Source organism: Mercurialis annua, linkage group LG2, assembly GCF_937616625.2.
Source record: "Mercurialis annua linkage group LG2, ddMerAnnu1.2, whole genome shotgun sequence".
In the NCBI taxonomy this organism is placed as follows: Eukaryota; Viridiplantae; Streptophyta; class Magnoliopsida; order Malpighiales; family Euphorbiaceae; genus Mercurialis; species Mercurialis annua.
Window position 1 is genome coordinate 9298077 of NC_065571.1, and position 19285 is coordinate 9317361.

Below are 19285 nucleotides of genomic sequence, written 5' to 3' on the forward strand. Positions count from 1 at the left end.
TTAAAATAAGGAAAGCTTTAAAAATATTTAATTTCTTCCAAAAATCCGAAAATTCAAAGGTTAATGAATTTCCAAGGTTAAAGCTTGAAAAGAGTATTTCTTTTAGTGATCAAAGGTTCAATTTTTATTAAAACCTAACATTAAGGAAATTATGGGTATAAAATGATTTTAAGCTTTAAAATATCTTAATTTTCAAAAAAATATGGGTTTTATGGTTCTTTGATCTTAAAAAAAAAAATTAAAAGATGTAAATTTTGGGTAAAAGCCGAAAATTTTAAGATCTATTTGGAAAAAATATTATATGATTTTAAGTGTTTATGTTGTATGATTAATTGTTGAGATTTTTATACATGCAATTTGAGATTTTTTTTTTCTTCTTCTTATGCAATTTGAGATTATGGTTGCATGAGTTATATGAATTTATGATTTTTGAAGGAAAAATGAAAAGAATTATTTTTTTCATGAAAACCAAAAACAACATGAGGAAATTAAGTGAAAATTTGATGATTTTATGAAAAATATTTGATGGATTTAAGTGTATACGGTGTGTGTTAATTATTGAAAATTATGTTTATATGAGGTACGTATAAATGTTAGAGATTCATGCTAAGTTGAATGCAAATTTGGTTAAATTCCATGTTTAAATATGTTAGTATGAATGTTTGGTTATTTGGGCAAATTAATGTTTGATATGTTTTGGTGATAATTTTTTTTTGATGCTAGTCATTAGAAATTCAGATATTTTGTTTGATTATTTTCATAGATTATCTAAAATTTGTATAGATTTTGGTGTTTAGGTGGTAGAAAGGACGGTGATCCGCGTACCACTTCCGGTGAACGGATCATGGTGGCTTTGTTCATTAAAGGCAAGGCATGGTTGGGCTGAAGGCCCAAACATAAAGAAATGCCTGGGGCCGAAAGGGGGCGAGATCGGAAGTCGGAAGATAAATTTCCGATTAGGAATTATGATTAAAAATTAACTTTGGACTATAATAAAAATATAATAAATTAATTGTGCTCTAAAAGTTAAAATATAAAGGAAATAAGATTTTTACAATAAATAAAATAAGTTTTAAAGATTATATAGTCGGAATTGACTACGATCCATAAAAGCGGAATAGGAACCTAGGGTGCCGAAAATGAAAACATATATTAAATTTATATTTGGATAATATTTTGATTATAAGATAAAATATTGGTGGACTTAGGTTATATACTGCCTTTTCCGTGGGCTTAAGTTTAGTAAGCCTTGTTAAAATATGGAGGAAATTAGACAGGGCACGATTCAACACTAAAATATTCTCACTAGTACGGATGGTTATGTCTCGCTACAAAAATACGAAAGTCTTCTTATTTCTTTCTCTTTCAATCTTTTATTTGATGTTTTTACGATTCAATCTACTGAAATATACACTCAATATGAAAGAAAGCTAGTGATGAGTATTTGAGCTTAAGGGATTTGAATTTACTGTCAATTTCATTGAGTACATGTGTTGTACTGCGTTCATCGCTGCTGTTGATTTCAATTTCAGTTTCGATTGTTGATTATTGGTATCGGTGAGTTAAATCCATCTCTGTGTTGAATCGTTGTTAATGATTTCAATTTCTCAATTTTGATATGTTTGATTTCTCCTCAAAACCTATTATCAGGGTTTTCAATTAAATTCGTTAAGGTTAATCTCTTCTTTATTTCAATCTCAGTTAATCGATATTTTTTATTACCTGATGCATCATATCAAGTAAGTTAGTTGGCAACAACATTTTGGTTCGTACATGTTTATATTACTGAACTTGGTTTTTTAGCAAACTAACAGTGAACTATTAGTAAAGTTAAATGCAACAGGATAAAGGATGCTTGTAAGGTGTTCGATTAGCTGCCTCAACCGGATGTTGTTTTTTATAGTGCTTTACTTTTTGGTTCGTACATGCTTTACTTTCTGGTTACTTTTTGATCATAATAATGATGCTTTGTAGTTGTGTTGCTGCCTTAGGATATGGTTTTTGGTGTGACAATCTTAATGATGATTATAAGGTTGTTAGTATTGCACAAAAATTACTAGGTTGTTTGTTGTTACATTTTTAAGTATCAAGTGAAGAAGCTATAGAAACTACTAGGCTGTTTGCTTTGAAGGAATGTTTGCTGGTAGGATTATGGCTTCACATCCTTTTTTTATTAATAATCTGCCTATATGCTTTGTTCTATTTAGGAAAAAGAATGTGCATATATTAGCTACTGAGATTGCTGTAGGAGGTCCAACAAAACTCAGCCGTATATATCCCTTGCTACTCCAACTATCGCAGCACCTCGTACACCTGAGCACAGCAGTCCCGTTTTGACTGATCAGGCCCCTCGAACTCCTCAGACAATAGCTATTTATGGCATCATATGTTTGATTCGGCATAAATTTAACTAATTCTTTTTTGATGTCATTGGCTCTATTTTGTTTGATTTTGCTGCTGACTTTTGAATTTTTGTTTTCTTTTATTTCTAATATAGTTTTTCACTTGTTGTGTTTCTAATACTTAAATACATTGTGATTTTCTCCTTACATACATTGTTTAAATATACTGTTCAAATGTGGATTGTAGTTATAGCTAATCCAGGTGGAGGAGTATTTATATCAGATCCAAAAGAACCTACAGGAGGTCATGTTGTTGCTCATGCAGCCACAATAAGGCTGATCTCCGGGAACGGAAAAGGTGAACAACGTGTCTATAAGGTGAATAACTTGATTTTTTGAATTATTTCAAATGCAATCGTGGAAAGGCATCTCTTTATTTTAAGTATATATATTATTTTGTTACTAAATAGTTTCTAACAGTTCACTAAAGGGTTACTAATTTTATTTTTATTTTTAAAATCAGCAAATTTTGAAGACAGATTTTGATTATAAGGTTCCTGATGCCAAGCCAATATCATTTGTCAAGGCAAAAAAAAATTGAAACTTGTGAAGGGACTAAATCCACTTAATGACAACTTTGGTGAAAGTATTATTTCTTCTGATCAACAATGGGAGCGTATTGCATTTCTTTTGTATCAATATGGAACACGAAGATGGCGAAAAATATTGAGAGTGATGAAGAGGTTGAAGTTAAGAAGACGAATGCGGAAGCGACAAAGGCAAAAATGAAGAAAACAATTTAAAACTTGTGATTGTCTAGTATATAAATTTTCAGTTTTAGTTGTTTGTTTGGATTATTTTGTTGTATAGGATTGTTTTCTGAACTTATGAATATTGGTTGTTATTTTTGTTTAGTTTTATAAATTCAGTATCTATTTAGTACATTGTTAGTTAACTAGTAGTAAACTATACTTTAGTATATGTTTTATTTTATTAAAAATTATAGGTAGATATTTGGTAATTTAATAGTATACTTTCAATATAAAATTTGATAAACTTTTATATAGTATACTAGTAATTATAGTAATTGTCTAATGATTATTATTATTTTTGTGTTATCTGTTGGTAACTATTTAGTAACTATTTAGTAAGTCTTTTGGTTACCATTTATGAATTTATTTTACTTTTTCTTGATTTTTAATAATAGTAATATTGGTCAACTTTTAGGTAAACTATTAGAATATTTGAATTTTGGATAAAATAATTTTTATTGGTCAATTTTGGGTATAAAATATTGTTGGTGGATTATTTATTTGGTTACCAACGGGTAACCATTTAGTAAATTATAGTAAATTTGTTATTAAATTTATTGTGAAAGTATAAGTAATATATTAGTATACTATTAGTAACTCTTTAGTATGTCATTAGTAAGCTTACATTGAGAGTAATTCCATTAGTAATTTATCGTGAAATTATAGGAAACAAAGTGGTATTCTATTAGTAACATTTTAGTAATCTATTAACAAATTTACAATGAGAGTATGGAATACATGTTGATTTATCATTGGTAACTATTTAGTAACCTATTAACAAACGGTTACCAGAGGTACACCATTGGTAATCTTTTAATAACCTATTAACGAACACCATTTTGGTAATAGTTTACTAAACCTATATTAAAATATATTTTTTTATCAAATATGAAACAAAGAAATATTTCTATCCTTGTTTTTGAATAATATGTCAATGAAATTTGTTACAAATCTAAAGGAAATGAATTTTTTAAATTGTTCATAAAAAATAACATTTTATTTATATTTATTTTGATTTTATTCGACACGTCTTCCTGTTATGTCCTCTTTGCCCACATCTTCCACACTTATTTGTACTTTGTGTCTTCCATGATGTATTTATTCTTCTTTTTCTTGGTCTCCCTGGTGGTATCTTTGCTATTAGTGGAAAAACTTCAATTCTCTCAATTTCGGCAGGTATATCCCAATTGTTATGGCTAGGCATTGGATTCAATACTAACTGGATACCAAATATATTAAGAAAAAAGAACAAGTAAATATATATTTAAAATGAATTAACAAAAAGAATTAGCTAACTGTATACCAAATACTTACTAAGAGTTTATCTCAACATGTAAACCAAATAGTTACTAAGAGTTAGTTAACTATATACCAAATAATTACTAAAATTACTAAATAGTAATTTTTGGTCAAACAACTATTTATGCAAACTATCAAGGGTAAGACTGCATTTTTGGCAATGTAAATTAATCATCAGATGCAACCATTGAATTCCAAGGAATCAAATATGCAATTCCTGCTTGGTCTGTCTGCATTCTTCCTGGCTGCAAGAATGTTAGATATAACAGTGCCAAAGTGAAAACTCAAACCACATTGCTTGAAAAAAAAACGAACCAAGCCATCCAAAATAAACCATCGGTCTCTTACATAATTTCAGACACCCATAGAACTTCTCTCTTAGGAAAGGGTTGTGTTCATGCTCGTCAACCCATCGATCAAAAAGCTGATGCTAATAATGCCAGTGACTATCTTTATTACATGACCATCGTGTAGCTTACGAAAGATGATCCAATTTTGAATACAAAGCTTCGGGTTAATGCTAGTAGTCAGGTTCTACATGCTTATGTAAATGGAAAACACATATATATGATCTCAATTTTCCAGATATTATGATTCCCATAATCGAAAGTAAAGTGAAAGCAATTAAAAATTACCAATATGCAACAATGAAAAGATGAAGCTTGCAATTAATTTAAGTTACCACAACAAATGACTGCAACACATCAATAACGGCATCTGAGTTTCTAATTTTCTCAACATGATGTATAAAAACCTTCTTAGTCTTCAATTTCTCCACTGCAACAACAAATTAGTAAATCAACCTAATTCCCTAAACCACAAATTTACGACTCTTTTAATTCTATAGTCATGAATTATCAGAATTATAATAATCAAATGAAAGTGTTCGGCGGTATGTACCTTTTGATTCAGCATCAGTAACGAAAAGTTTCTGCAAATCCAAAAGCGCCGGCTTCAATGGCCTTTCAATGACTTCTGCGCGAGACAGCCATAGACATTTTGTGTGGAGCTCGATAACATTCCAACAAGATACAGAGCATAGGTTCAGCCCAGAGCTTAGTTTTCTTTTTCGACGGCGGTGGAGGGACTGACTTTGGCCGCGTGTGAGTTGCAATAGGCTGCGACAATTTAGGATTTCAAAACAATCCGTATTTTTCACAACAAAAAATTTATTTTTGCAACTTATTTCAGTCAAACGGTATATTTTAACAAATTTTGGTCAATAGGTGTTTGTGAGATTATTTTGGTATTTTGGGGGTATTTGTCTAAAAATCCCTAAAATATGTGGGCTTAAATTTAGTAAGCCTTGTTAAAAATTGGAAAAATTAGGATACTCTATTTTTTAAAGTAATTTGATTTCTTACCTTAATAAGAAAAAAATAGAAAAAATATCTCATTATTTTAATATTTTTATTTTTTACTCTAAAACATGTTTAAATTATAATTATATCTACTTTTTTTTTAATTTTTTACTTTAATTATATTTTTTAACTCTTATCATGTTACAACTGTCATATTTTTATGTCTCTCTTTCCTTTCTCCTCTTTTTCTTCTTCTTCTTCTTTTTTTCTCTTTCTTTTTTTCTTCGTCAATTTTCTTCTTCTTCTTCTTCTTCTTCTTCTTCTCCATTTTCTTTCTTCTTCGTTCCTTCATCGCTCCGCCGCCGTTTCTCTGCTGCTCCACCGTCGATGCGTTGTTCTTTTATATTTTATTTTAGCAAATTTTTCTTTAATTCATGGTGATTATTGCGATTTTTATAACATTCAGATCTAAATAAATTATTCTGGAATTTTTTTTCAATTTTAGATATAAAAATCTACATGAAAAATGATATTGTGATGAAAAAACGATTTTCTGCACAAAAAATGATTTTCTGCACAAAAAATGATTTTCTGCAAAAAAATAGCATCTGATTATCATATGATTATCATAACACTGCAGAAAAAAATTATTTTTTATAAAAAAACAGTCTCTGATTATCATATGAGTATCAATGTATATCATAACATTGTGTAAAGAAAGATTTTCTACAAAAAAAAATTGATTATCATGTTGTTATCACTGTATTATCATCTCGTTATCATAATATAATCATATGATACCGAGATGATAATGTATTATTGTACCTAAATGATAATGTTATAACAACGACATAATAATAAAAAGTTGATAACATTATGATAATATGATACCAATATGAAAAAAATTACATAAAAATTATGATAACGAGATGATAATGTGAAGAAAATAGTATGATAGTGAAGTATAATAAGGTTATATTATCATACTATTATCTTCACCTTATCATATTATTATCATAATTTTTTTGTAACTGCATGTATCATATTATCATACTATTATCTTCACATTATCATCTCGTTATCATAATTTTTTTGTAATTATTTTTTTCATACATGTATCATATTATCTTTACATTATCATCTCATTAACATAATTTTCTGTAATTTTTTTACATATAGGTATCATATTATCATACTATTATCATAATTTTATTATTTTATTATCATCTGATTATCATACTGGTGTCATGAGTCTTTTTGTAATTCTATTTTCACGTACGTTATCATCCAGTTATCATAACCTTATCATAATTCATTATCATCTAATTATCATACTCCAGTGTTATGATAATGACATGATAATCAGACACTATTTTATCATACATTATCATAGATATTATCATATATGTACCATAAATATTATCATCTCGTTATCATATGATAAAACATTATCATATGACACTATTTCTGTAAAAATTTTTTCCATGAGTATCATATTATCATACTGTTATAAGCTTATCATTATATTATCATAAAAACATTATCATACTATTATCATAAAAACATTATCATACTATTATCATTATCGTACATTTGTATTATCATAACCTTATCATAATCATATAATTAATGTTATGATAACGACATGATAATAACATGATAATCAGACGCTGTTTTTTAATAAAAAATTGATTTTTTCTGCAGTGTTATGATACTTGCATGATAATGCATTGATGATACTCATATGATAATCAGAATCAGTTTTTTTCTTTCAGAAAATCAGTTTTTGTGTATAAAAACGTTTTTAATGCAGATTTTTAGATTTAAAATTGAGAAAATTCAAGAGTAATTTATTTAGATCTGAAAGTTAAACAAATCATATTAATCACCACGAGTCGAGGAAAAAAATGCTAAAATTGAATATGAAAAACGGCTGAGCAGCAGCGGAGTGATGGCGGAGCGACGGCGAAATGATGAATTAACGATGAAGAAAAATAGAACAAAAATGAAGAAGGAATAAAGAAGAAGAAGAAAAAAATGAAAAAAAAATGGCGAAAAAAAAGAACAGAGAAAGAGAATAAAAGGAATGGAGAAGAAAGAGAAAAAGAGAGAGAAAAAAGAAAAAAAAATAAGTGACAGTTGTCACTTAAGAGTAGGAAGAATATGGTTAGAGTAAAATAATAATAAAAGGTAGGTATAATTATAATATAAATAGGTGTTAGAGTAAAAAATTAAAAACATTAAAATGGTGAGGTATTTTCATTATCTTTTCCTTGTTGAGGTAGGAAATCATATTATTTTTAAAAAGAGAGTAGTTTTTCTAATTTTCTCTTAAAAATTAGGGTTAAATACACAAATCCCCTAACATGTGCCTTTTATTCATTTAAACCTCACAATTTATTTTTATGCAAATATCTCTAAAAAAAAACAAATTTTAAAGAATACCTCAAAATTTAAAATAGGCATATTTTTATTAAAAAAAAGACAATATTATCCTCATATACAATATACCTTTTCGTTTGACCAACCCACTAACCGACCACCACAGGCCGACCAATTTCTGGCCGACCACCGCCGGCCGACCAACTTCCGGTCAACTTCCGGCGACTTTCCGGGCAGTTTTCCGGCGACTTTCCGGGCAATTTTCCAAAGACTTTTCGGGCAGCTTCGGAGACTTTTCGGGCAGCTTTCCGGGTACTTTTCGGGCAGCTTTCCGGCGATTTTCCAGTCAGTTTTCGGGCGACTTTCGGGGCAGTCACCATCCACCCTCCGGCCTTCTCCGACCAAATTCCAGCGACCTTCGGATACATTCGGATAACTCCAGGCAGCTACCATCCACCCTCCGGCAACCTTCCGTCGATCCTCCGGCCATCTCCGAGCAGCCACTTTCCATACTCCAGCCACCTCCGAGTAACTTCCGACGACCCTCCGACCATCTCCGAGCAGCCACCATTCACACTCCGGACACCTCTAGCTAACTTCCGGCGACCCCCTCCAGGCATCTGCCGGCCACCTCTGGATGTTGTTAGCTTTCACTATATATAAAATATATATACACCTTTATAAAATATATTTGGTTGATCTTCAGTTGACATTAGATTGAATTTTGGTTGACATTTAACTAATCTTTATTGAAATTTGGTTCATCATTTACATTTAGATATTAAATTTGATTTGATATTTTACATTTAGATGTTAAATTTAATTTGATTTTAAATATTTGGTTGGTCTTCGGTTGACATTCGATTGTTTTACGGTTGACATTTAGTTGATTTACAGTTGAAATTTAGTTGATTTACGGTTGACATTTAGTTGATTTTAGTTGACATTTAGTTTATCATTAAAATTTGGTATAATTATAAAATAATGGCTTTAACCAATTTAAGCGAACTCTTCAAAACAATAAAAATCGTCACTTTTCAACATTAAGAAATAAAAAAATAGTAATAAATTTGATTTTATATTTTACATGTAGATGTTAAATTTAATTTGATTTCAAACTTATATGAAATTAATAACCAATTTCAGTAATTAATATTTCAATAAATAAAATTCATTAAAGATAAAGAAAATATTTAGTTGATCTTCGGTTGATATTCGATTGTTTTACGGTTGACATTTAGTTGATTTACAGTTGACATTAAGTTGATTTACAGTTGACATTTAGTTGATTTTAATTGACATTTAGTTTATCTTTAAAATTTGGTATAATTATAAAATAATGGCTTTAACAAATTTAAGCGTACTCTTCAAAACAGTAAAAATTGTCACTTTTCAAAATTAAGAAATAAAAAAATAGTAATAAATTTGATTTTATATTTTACATGTAGATGTTAAATTTAATTTGATTTCAAATTTATATGAAATTGATAAAAAAATCACTAATTAATATTTAAATAAATAAATTTCATTAAAGATAATAAAAATATTTGGTTAATCTTCAGTTCACATTTGATTGATTTACGGTTGACTTTTAGTTGATTTACGGTTGACATTTAGTTGATTTACGGTTGACATCTAGTTGATTTCAGTTGACATTTAGTTGATCTTTACAATTTGATAAAATTATAAAATAATGGCTTAAAAAAATTTACGCGAACTCTTCAAAACAGTATAAATCGTCACTTGTTAATATTAAAAAAATAGTAATAATAGTTTTGAAATGTGTCACGGAAGAAGTTTTGAATTCCAATTCCACCAAAGCAAAATGATATTTTGTTTAAATTTTTAAATATTTTACCACAAATGTCGAGCAACTCCACGGTTGACTTTTTACATGTAAAGATAAATTTAATTTGATTTCAAATTTATATGTAGTTGATAACATATTTAAATATCTAATATTTAAATAAATAAATTTCGTCAAAGATAATATAAATATTTAGTTGACATTCGGTTGATTTGCGGTTGACATTTAGTTAATTATAAGTTGACATTTAGTTGATTTTAAGTTGACATTTAATTGATCTATTGTTGACATTTGTTTGATTTTTAAATTTGATTTTTTTTAAAAATAAGAGATTCAACTGATTAAAGCAAACCCGTCAAAACATTAGAAGTAGACGTTTGCCAACATTAAGAAGGGAAAAATAGTAATAATTATTTTGAAATGGGTTCGAATCCCATTGAGAGCAAAATGATTTTTATTTAATTTTTTTTAATATTTGACCACAATTGTAAACCGACAATCGCGGTTGATATTTTACATGTAAAGATCAAATTTATATGTAATTGATATAAATTATAATAACTAATATTGAAATAAATAAATGTTGTCAAAGATAATGAAAATATTTGATTGATATTCAGTTGATTTACAGTTGATATGCAGTAGATTTTTGATTGATCTTTTGTTGACATTTATTTGATTTTTAAAATTTGAAAAATTATAAAATAAGAGTTTCAACATATTCAAGCAAACCCGTCAAAACAGTAGAAACCGACGTTAGTCGATATTAAAAAAAGACAGTAATAATTGTTTTGAAATGTACCACGAAAGTGAAAGGAAAAAAATATCATTGATATTTGGTTGACAATTGGTTGATATGTGGTTGATTGTCAGTTTATTTGTAGTTGATTTTCGTTTGCCATTTAATTTATCTTTTAAACTAGTCAAATTATAAAAGAAAAGTTTCAATAGATTAAAAAAAATTGATAAAAAATTGTAATTTTTTTAAATATATATTATAAAATAATCTGCATTTGTATATTTAGCGTTAATAAAAATTAATTTATAATAAATTTACTACGGAAAAAAGTTATTTTAAAATTATATATAATTTATTTCAGGTTGACAATAAATTTACAATAGTTTTAGATTTAATTTACATGCACTTTCATAAATTATTGTAGAGTATGTGTATATATAATAAAGAGTAAACATAAATCGCAAATAAGATTTGCCTTTGTGGTTAAACTCTTAGCCAAGGTGAGAAAGGTCATTGGTTCAAACTCCACTAAGAGCAAAATGTCTTTTTATTTAATTCTTTTAATGTTTGACCACTGTTGACCGTCGGTCCGCCGCCGTTGACCGCCGGTCCGACCAACATTTCTTGACCGGTCAGACCATTTTCCAACTAGTCAGACCATTTTTCGTCCAACCGCCACCTATTCCCTTATTCATTAACTCTTGATGAAGGGTAAAATTGGCTTAAAAGTGTTTTGAGGTATAAATGAAAGGATAAACAATAGAATGAAAAATTTCTGTATTTAATTTTTTTTAGTCGCTAACGTATATTTTTATAAAAATTGAATTATAGAGTGTAATTTCCTCTAAAAATTAGAAGTTAATTTTTATTATTAAAAAATGGACTTGTTATGTAATGAGTCCAAAAGCATTATCTATTTTCCATTAGTTATCTCAACAAACAATTAATATTTTTAAAATATGTAATCAAAAATATTAAAAGTACTAGATATTGAAATTATAGGCTTAATATAAATCTAACTTCTACTTTTAATTCCCCTGTAAAAACTTGGCTTATCTTTGTGTGAGCGGAGCGGGGTTCGGGGGCCGCTCGCCTAAAGTTTATGACTGACTTCTCGATCAGGAAATGGTTTGAAAAATGGAGTCGCCACCTAGTTCAACTAGGAAATGCCTTTTAATCAACTGGATAGCCTTACACGCCTCCGGTAAGACTATCGTGCATCGGACCAAAGACAAGGGTTCGTGGACTTCCTCGAGTATCATGTGCTTGGCTTATCTGTTACCGACTTTATTTTCTGAACATATTCGTTTTATATCTCATCTCAAGAGTATATGCAGTTCACAAGATATAAAAGCTGTAAATAAACAGTGATGAAAGCAGTAAACACGTTTGACGCGCATATGACTCGATCTGAACTGGTATTTGAGGCAAGTAGTAGGTACTCCTAAACATACATCCAACCTTAGAGGTTTCTAGCAAGTAGCATAAGTCTGGCTGGTCTGAATTGATTACATGCACAAAGCTAAAACCGGATGTATAAGTGTGATTGATTGATTTTATTAGGTGAGTCTTGAAAAGTCTATACAACCGTTACTACTTTTTCATATTATTCCTACGATATCTAAGTGATGGGCTGGATTTGCATCAATGGGCAAATTATGAGTGATTAGTCCTTTAACCGGTTCATTATTGGATTTAGATGCTTTTGGAAAGCAATAAACAGGACCAGCATGCTCAGGGGCAGTTGGATATACATACAAGGTTAGAAATACTTTTAAACCTCGTTGATAGAAATACTTTTAAACCTCGTTGACTTTGAGTTCCTAGAACTCGCGCGGGTTTTGACCATCGGTCTGGTCAGAATGGGCTTTCGGTCAGATCACGAGAGTTGTGCGTCTCATCGATCCGGTTCTACTGGTTTGATCCGGAGTCTAATCCAAGTTCGGGTTAGCCCGGAATCAGCTCTGGAAGTTGCTGGTTTGCTGGGCCTCGGGCTCGTGGACCCGGTTTATACAATATGTTACATATTTGGACTTCTGGGTCCGTTTCACATCGTTTATGGCCCGTTCAGTACATAATATTATTCTATACTAAATTCTCTACGTCTGGGTTCAAACTGGGCCTGATTTGGAGTCCGGATGGGCCTGGAAACATGTTTTGAAATTTGGATCGCGTTTGGAAGAATCTGGGAGCAAGTCTGGGGAGCTGAGGGAGGAAGAACACGACGCCGGTTCATAGTGCCGGCGCCGACAGTATGACATGGCGGTGCCGCCGGCTTCAGCGGCGGTGGTTCGTCGATAGTTTTTGGGTCGTTTTTGTTTTGTTTCGTTCTCACTCGTTTTAACTCCGTTTTTCATGCAAAAGTAGTCAAAACAGCATAAAATCGAACAAGAAATCCAAAAAACACATAATCAAAGAGTTTAAAGCTATATAAAAATATTTTCTGGGTAACAAGTACGATTTTAGGGTTTTCATGGCAAAACTAGCTAAATTCACCTAGAAACATGCATTCTAAGAGTTCTAAATTGATTGTTTTCTGGTATTGGGCAATAAAAACAGCTAATTACAGTGATTAACATGCTTTTTCATCGAATTTTATGGCGGTTATTGAAATCATCGAATTAATTGATTAGGGTTATTTAATGGCAAATAAGCAATCATAGGCTAAACATGCATCCTAAAGTTCACAAGTACAACAATTATGACAATTATACATGAAAAATATGGCAAAATCAAAAGAACAATATAGAGGGTCCTCAGAAATACCGTTCTGAGTCCTTGGCTCGTTTTCTGGCGAAGTGGATGCGGAATCCAGCTTCGAATCTGTGCAGGGCTTGCGTTCTTGGAGAATCAACACGTGTTTAGTGTTTTCAGGACTGGATTTAGTGTGTGTGTGTGTGTGTGTGAGGTGTCCGAATTCTACTGGTAAATTTTATGGTTTGTGAGCCAACTTTAGCCAGGCTAGCTTAACGCTGTATTTATAGTGGTTAATTAGGTTTACGGTTTGATTAGAGTCTTCTAGGGTTTAAATTGTTAAGTGATAAGTCATTAGGTGTTAAGATTAGCATGAAACTCTATCTAATTAATTAAATTCGTATTAAAGATTGGTGGCTAAGTAAAAGATTGCTAAAAGTCTATTTTAGTGCCTAAAAGTGCTAAAAAGGTTACTAAGGTCCTATGGGTTTGGTTAAGGTCAATTTCAGTCCATCAAACTTGCAAACTGGCCCATAAACTTCTAAGATATGGCAATTAGTCCAATTTCTAGACTTAGATTACAATCTCTTTGGATTTTTATGGGCTATGCACGCCAAATTACGTTTTAATCCTCCAAGTTTACAGCTGTGCACAGATTAGCCTGCTTAGATTCCAGCAAGCAAATCAAAAGCTCGTCACCCGGACAGATTTCTCTGGAAATCATCATTGGACGCTTCAGTTCCTTATCACTTTTTACCTCTCCGAAAAATAGGTGTCTACACTTTGTTTAATGAATGAAGTTTTTGATAACTTTCCGATCATATATATATTATATAATACTTATGTAATAAGAAATTATTAATTGTACTGTTAAATGATCGAATAATTATTTGTTGACAATTTTTTTATTTTAAATAAATTAAACTATATTTAATAAAAAATGATTGAAATCATATTTGTTCATAAATAATATAATTTTAGTTTAAAATTTATTTTATATAAATGTAATATTTTTAAATTACTTCGGCCTAATTATTTAAAAAACCACCACTTTGTAACATTTTTCGTTTGTACCCTTATATAGAAAAAGGTTCATTTGTATCTATTTTTGATTTTTCATTTTCATCTCTACCTTAAAGCATTAACTTAAACTTTTTTTATTTAGAAAAAATTTTAAAATAGTCATTCATTTTTTTAATATATTCTAATTAGACTTTAATGTTATTAATAAAATAAAAATACCTTCTTTTTTATAAAATTAAACTAATATAACTATTTATTTATATTAATTATCAATAATTTTTAAAAATAAGACCGTAAAAATAAATATTTTTTATAAAAAAAATTATTTTCCCGTCTGAAGGAAGAGCCTGCTGCTCCTTCTCCATGGAAGAGGAGCAGGTTTGCTCCTCTTTCACATGGAGGAGGAGCAGATTATGCTCCTCAGATCGCTCGTCCTTCACATGAAGGAGGAACACTGCTCCTCCTTCATGTGAAGGGGCAGCAGATCACTCCTTCACATGAAGGAGGAGGAGTAGATCGCTCCTCCTTCCCATGGAAGGAAGAGCACGATATGCTGAAGGAGGAGCTGCTCCTCTTTTATGTTGTTCCTCCATGGATGAGGAGCAGCGGATTTCTTCTTCGGACTGAAAAATAATTTTTTTTTTATAAAAAATTATATGCTTTTACGGTTTTGTATTTAAAAAATTATTGATAATTACTATACATTAAAAGGTTATTATTAGTTTAATTTTATATAGAAGAAGATATTTTTGTACTATTAATAATTTTAAAGTCTAATTAGAATATAAGTCAAAAAATGAAGGACTCTTTTATATTTTTTTAAATAAAAAATGTTCAAGTTAATGTTTTAAGGTAGAGATGAAAACAAAAAATTGAAAATAAAATATAAATGAACTTTTTTCTAAGTGAGGATATGAATAAAAAAATTGTTATAAGATGGAGGTTTTTTTTAAGTAATTAGGCCAATTATTTCAGAAAATCAACTAATGATTATTATAGTTTAGTAATTATAATTCTATATATAACTTAGGTCAAATGACTATAACAGTCAGATGTTTGGACAAAAAAAATCATTTTGTTCCAACCGACGTTCATGAGAACAAATTAGCATTTAGAGCTCTAAATTATAGCTAATAAACTGAATAATTTAATACATTGCCACTTTCGTAACGTTCATATAGCAATTTAAAAAGATTGTAGGAGTAATTTCTAAGTGTGAACTTACCATTTCTGATAGTGATATTTCTAATTTACAATTTTGATGCGTTATTATTTTTTAATATTTATGGCAATAAACATTACAAATGTTTGACCAAAAAAACGTTAAAGAATGTATGAATGGTTGTGAGTGTGAATATAAAAGAGAAAAGATCTTCTTTATATAAATTGATACAAATTATTTAATTTTTATGGAGTATAAAAGATCCTAGAGTTGGTTCTTTTCTGAAATAATCTCAGATGTAATTTTTTGTAATATTATAATTGCTGTGAACTTTTAAAAAAAAATATAAATTAGAATAATTAAAACTACTTTTTCGATTTTTTTTTAATTCTACATTTTATAATTTTAATGGCATTTATAGCTAAGCTGCTTATTAAAAATAATTAGCAATTACCAACTAATTAGAATGTAAAAAATTAAATTCAAATAAGGTATATTGAGTATATTGTAAATTGATAAAGGTTAAATTTTATTTAAAATGCATATTACCAAAAACATAAAAGGAATTAGAAATCATTACCTTTTGTGAATATTAAGTTTTAAAATTAGTAGTAGGTCATTAATTAGAGAGTTATAACGATTCTAAAATATTGAAAGAAATACGAAAGTATGAAAATGATTGTGAAGAAGGAAATATATCAAAATGAATGTGGGAATGCCACATATTACTACATGGGAAAAAAAGGTCCTATTTTATAAATTTAAAAGAAAAAATATAAGAATGATTTAAAATAATATATTCATAGCTGTAAAAGTTGTTATTATAAGTATATAACCAAAATATCTAAAACTACATTATATTTTCATGAGAAAAAAAATTAGCATTTGCAGCCCTAAATTATAGCTAATAAACTGAATTATTTAATACATTACCACTTTCGTAACATTCATACAGCAATCAAAAAAACATTGTAGGAGCAATTTCTTGAGTGTGAAGTTACCATTTCTGATAGTGATATTTCTAATTTACAATTTTATACGTTATTGTTTTGTAATATTTATAGCAATAAACATTAAAAAATGTTTGACAAAAAGATCATTAAAGAATGTAAGAATGATTGTGAGTGTGAATATAAAGGACAAAAGATCTTCTTTATATAAGTTGAATACAAATTATTTAATTTTTTACAGGGTATAAAAGATCCTAGAGTTGGTTTTTTTCTGAAATAATCTCACATATTATATTTTGTAACATTATAACTGCTGTAAAATATTTTTAAAAAAAATGTAAATTAGAATAATTAAAACTACTTCTTCGATTTTCTTTGATTCTACATTTTATATTTTTAATGGCATTTATAGCTAAGCTGCTTATTAAAAATAATTAGCCATTACCAACTAATTAGAATGTAAAAAATTAAATTCAAATAAGGTATGTTGTGAATATTGTAATTTGATAAAGATCACATTTTATTTAATATGCATATTACCAAAAACATAAAAGGAACTCGAAATCAATTGTGAAGATTCTTATATATATCTTTTAATCTTTGGCCAAAAAAAAAATTATATTGAACGTTGAGAAGGATTCTTTAAACTCTAATTCTGTGATTGCCAACAATTAAATGGGGTGTGAAAAAGATTTGGAGAATGCATATGAAGATATTTTGAGCAAATTACCTGAGGAAATTCATTCTGAAATATTGTCACATCTCTCAACAAAAGATGCGGTGAGAAGCAGCGTTTTGTCGAGGAGTTGGAGACACACATGGACCTCTCTTGCCGATCTTGATCTTGATCTACACGGTCCAGTTGATGATACCCTCAACTCATTCGTGGATTCCGTAAACACGGCTCTGACGTTTCGCTCATTCCCACTTGTCAAAACATTTAGACTTAAAATTGAAGGAGAGTATTCGAGTTCAAGCTTAAAGTCATGGATTGAAGCTGCGATTTCATATAAAATTCAGGAGCTGGATCTTTGCATCCGACGAGCAGGTTTTCCAGAAATAAATATATCTATGCCGAATCTCAAGATCCTTCGTCTCGAATCAATGAGGTTTCCAGTTGATTGTATGATTGAAAGGATGTTATCAAGCTTCATTAATCTTGAAGAATTGATTTTATATAGATTGATTTTTACTCCTAAGACCGCTCCTATCCATATCCGATCTTCTTCATTGAAAATTTTAAAGATTCACCTAAATTATCCATTCGAAATGGAAAACATACATTTGAAGTTTGTTGTTGATGCGCCTAAACTTGAATTTGTCGAGCTTGATAGTTATGGCGGTCTAATAGCTGCTATTCAAGCTAATTCACACACTACAATTCAGGCTAATTCGCACACTATAGATATAGATTGTGTGCGTCTTTATCTTGAAGCATGTTTGTGTGATTATCTTCACTTCAAATTAGATACCGCAATTCAATCTTGCATCGTTGGATTTGTCACCAATATCTGCACTACTGTTAAAGTTCTAGCCTTATCTCCAAACATTTTTCAGGTAAGTATGTGTCTTGAACACACTGTTTTCATTTCCACATTTTCTTTGGAAATTTACTTTCACAATTTTAATATTTATAACTATCTTTTTTTTTTTTAATTTGGCGATCAGACTTTTAATCTTGCATTTAATTAACTTTCAGTATCTGTTCGATGAATTCAACAACAATCTGCCTTCTTTTCCTAAATTGAATCAATTGGTGGTCAAATATTTTCAAGTTGGCATGCCGAATCTGCTTGATATGCTCAGAAGTTCACCAAATTTAAAAGTTCTTGTACTCAGTAAGGTTAGTACCATCATCTATATGCATATGAGTGTGTAAATTAAATGTTTTTGTTAGCCGCAATAATAGTCATATTTTCTATTTTTATTATATACTATTGAAACAATTTTGTAACTTCGCTACTCAATGTCGAACTATGTTAATTAACATCAACTGCAATAATTATTTTCTTTTTGCAGATTTATAAAGATTTTTTTTCATCAGAATATTGGGATGATGAGCAAAATGGTGTTCCCCAGTGCTTGAAATCGTCCATCGAAAAGTTTGAATATAATGGTTACTCAGGCTGTTCAGAAGATGTGAAAATTCTAGAATACATCCTGAAAAACGCAAAGGCGTTGAAGAAATGTTACATCGTAGCATTTTCTTCTAACGATTATGAGGAACCATTCAAAGAAGAGCTTTTAAATAAGTTATCAGTGTTGTCAAAGACATGTCAAGTTAAAATTGAACATTCTAAGTGGTCTCCACTTTCTTGATTAATTTATAAATTGATCTTTAGCTCTCAAGTAGTTTTTATAATGTGTGAAGTGTGAACTATATTATGATTACTAATATTTAAATAATTAATTATGTTAATTTTGATGTATTTAAAATATTGTTGGCAGTATGTGACAACTGATGCTTATTAAACAATAAAAATATTCTAAACTATTTCTTTTTATTTTAAAAAAATTAATATTAAACTTATGATTTTTTTAATCAAATCTAATAAATTTATCTTTTAATACTTTAGTAAATACTACGTAATTAAGAATAGGTTAATATAAATAGTTATTGATGTCAAAGTTATTTTTTAATTCTATATTTTTAATGGATCTCAATTTTTTTAAATAATTATTATTTCTAATTATAATAAAAACAATATTAATTTACAAATACAACAAAAAATAGTAAAGTTATTATAAAAATATAATTAAGATGGGATTAAATA

The 19285-nt window shown here is 29.1% G+C and overlaps 1 protein-coding gene and 1 long non-coding RNA gene across 3 annotated transcripts; both read left to right on the forward strand.

The window, feature by feature from the left end:
• Window positions 1-422: 422 nt before the first annotated feature.
• Window positions 423-3284, forward strand: LOC126667498 (uncharacterized). Of its 2 annotated transcripts, XR_007638207.2 has the most exons (3): window positions 1222-1557; window positions 1702-2720; window positions 2866-3284. It is a non-coding gene; the product is annotated as an uncharacterized LOC126667498 (long non-coding RNA). The 2 variants fall into 2 exon arrangements; XR_007638206.1 differs by having other exon boundaries at window positions 423-2720.
• A 13727-nt stretch (window positions 3285-17011) lies between these two features.
• On the forward strand, window positions 17012-18873 carry LOC126667495 (putative F-box/FBD/LRR-repeat protein At1g78760). Its single transcript, XM_050360485.2, has 3 exons — window positions 17012-18068; window positions 18211-18354; window positions 18531-18873. Exons 1-3 carry the CDS (start codon window positions 17187-17189, stop codon window positions 18828-18830), a joined length of 1326 nt encoding a protein of 441 aa, XP_050216442.1. The 5' UTR covers window positions 17012-17186; the 3' UTR covers window positions 18831-18873.
• The last annotated feature ends 412 nt before the right edge of the window (window positions 18874-19285 follow it).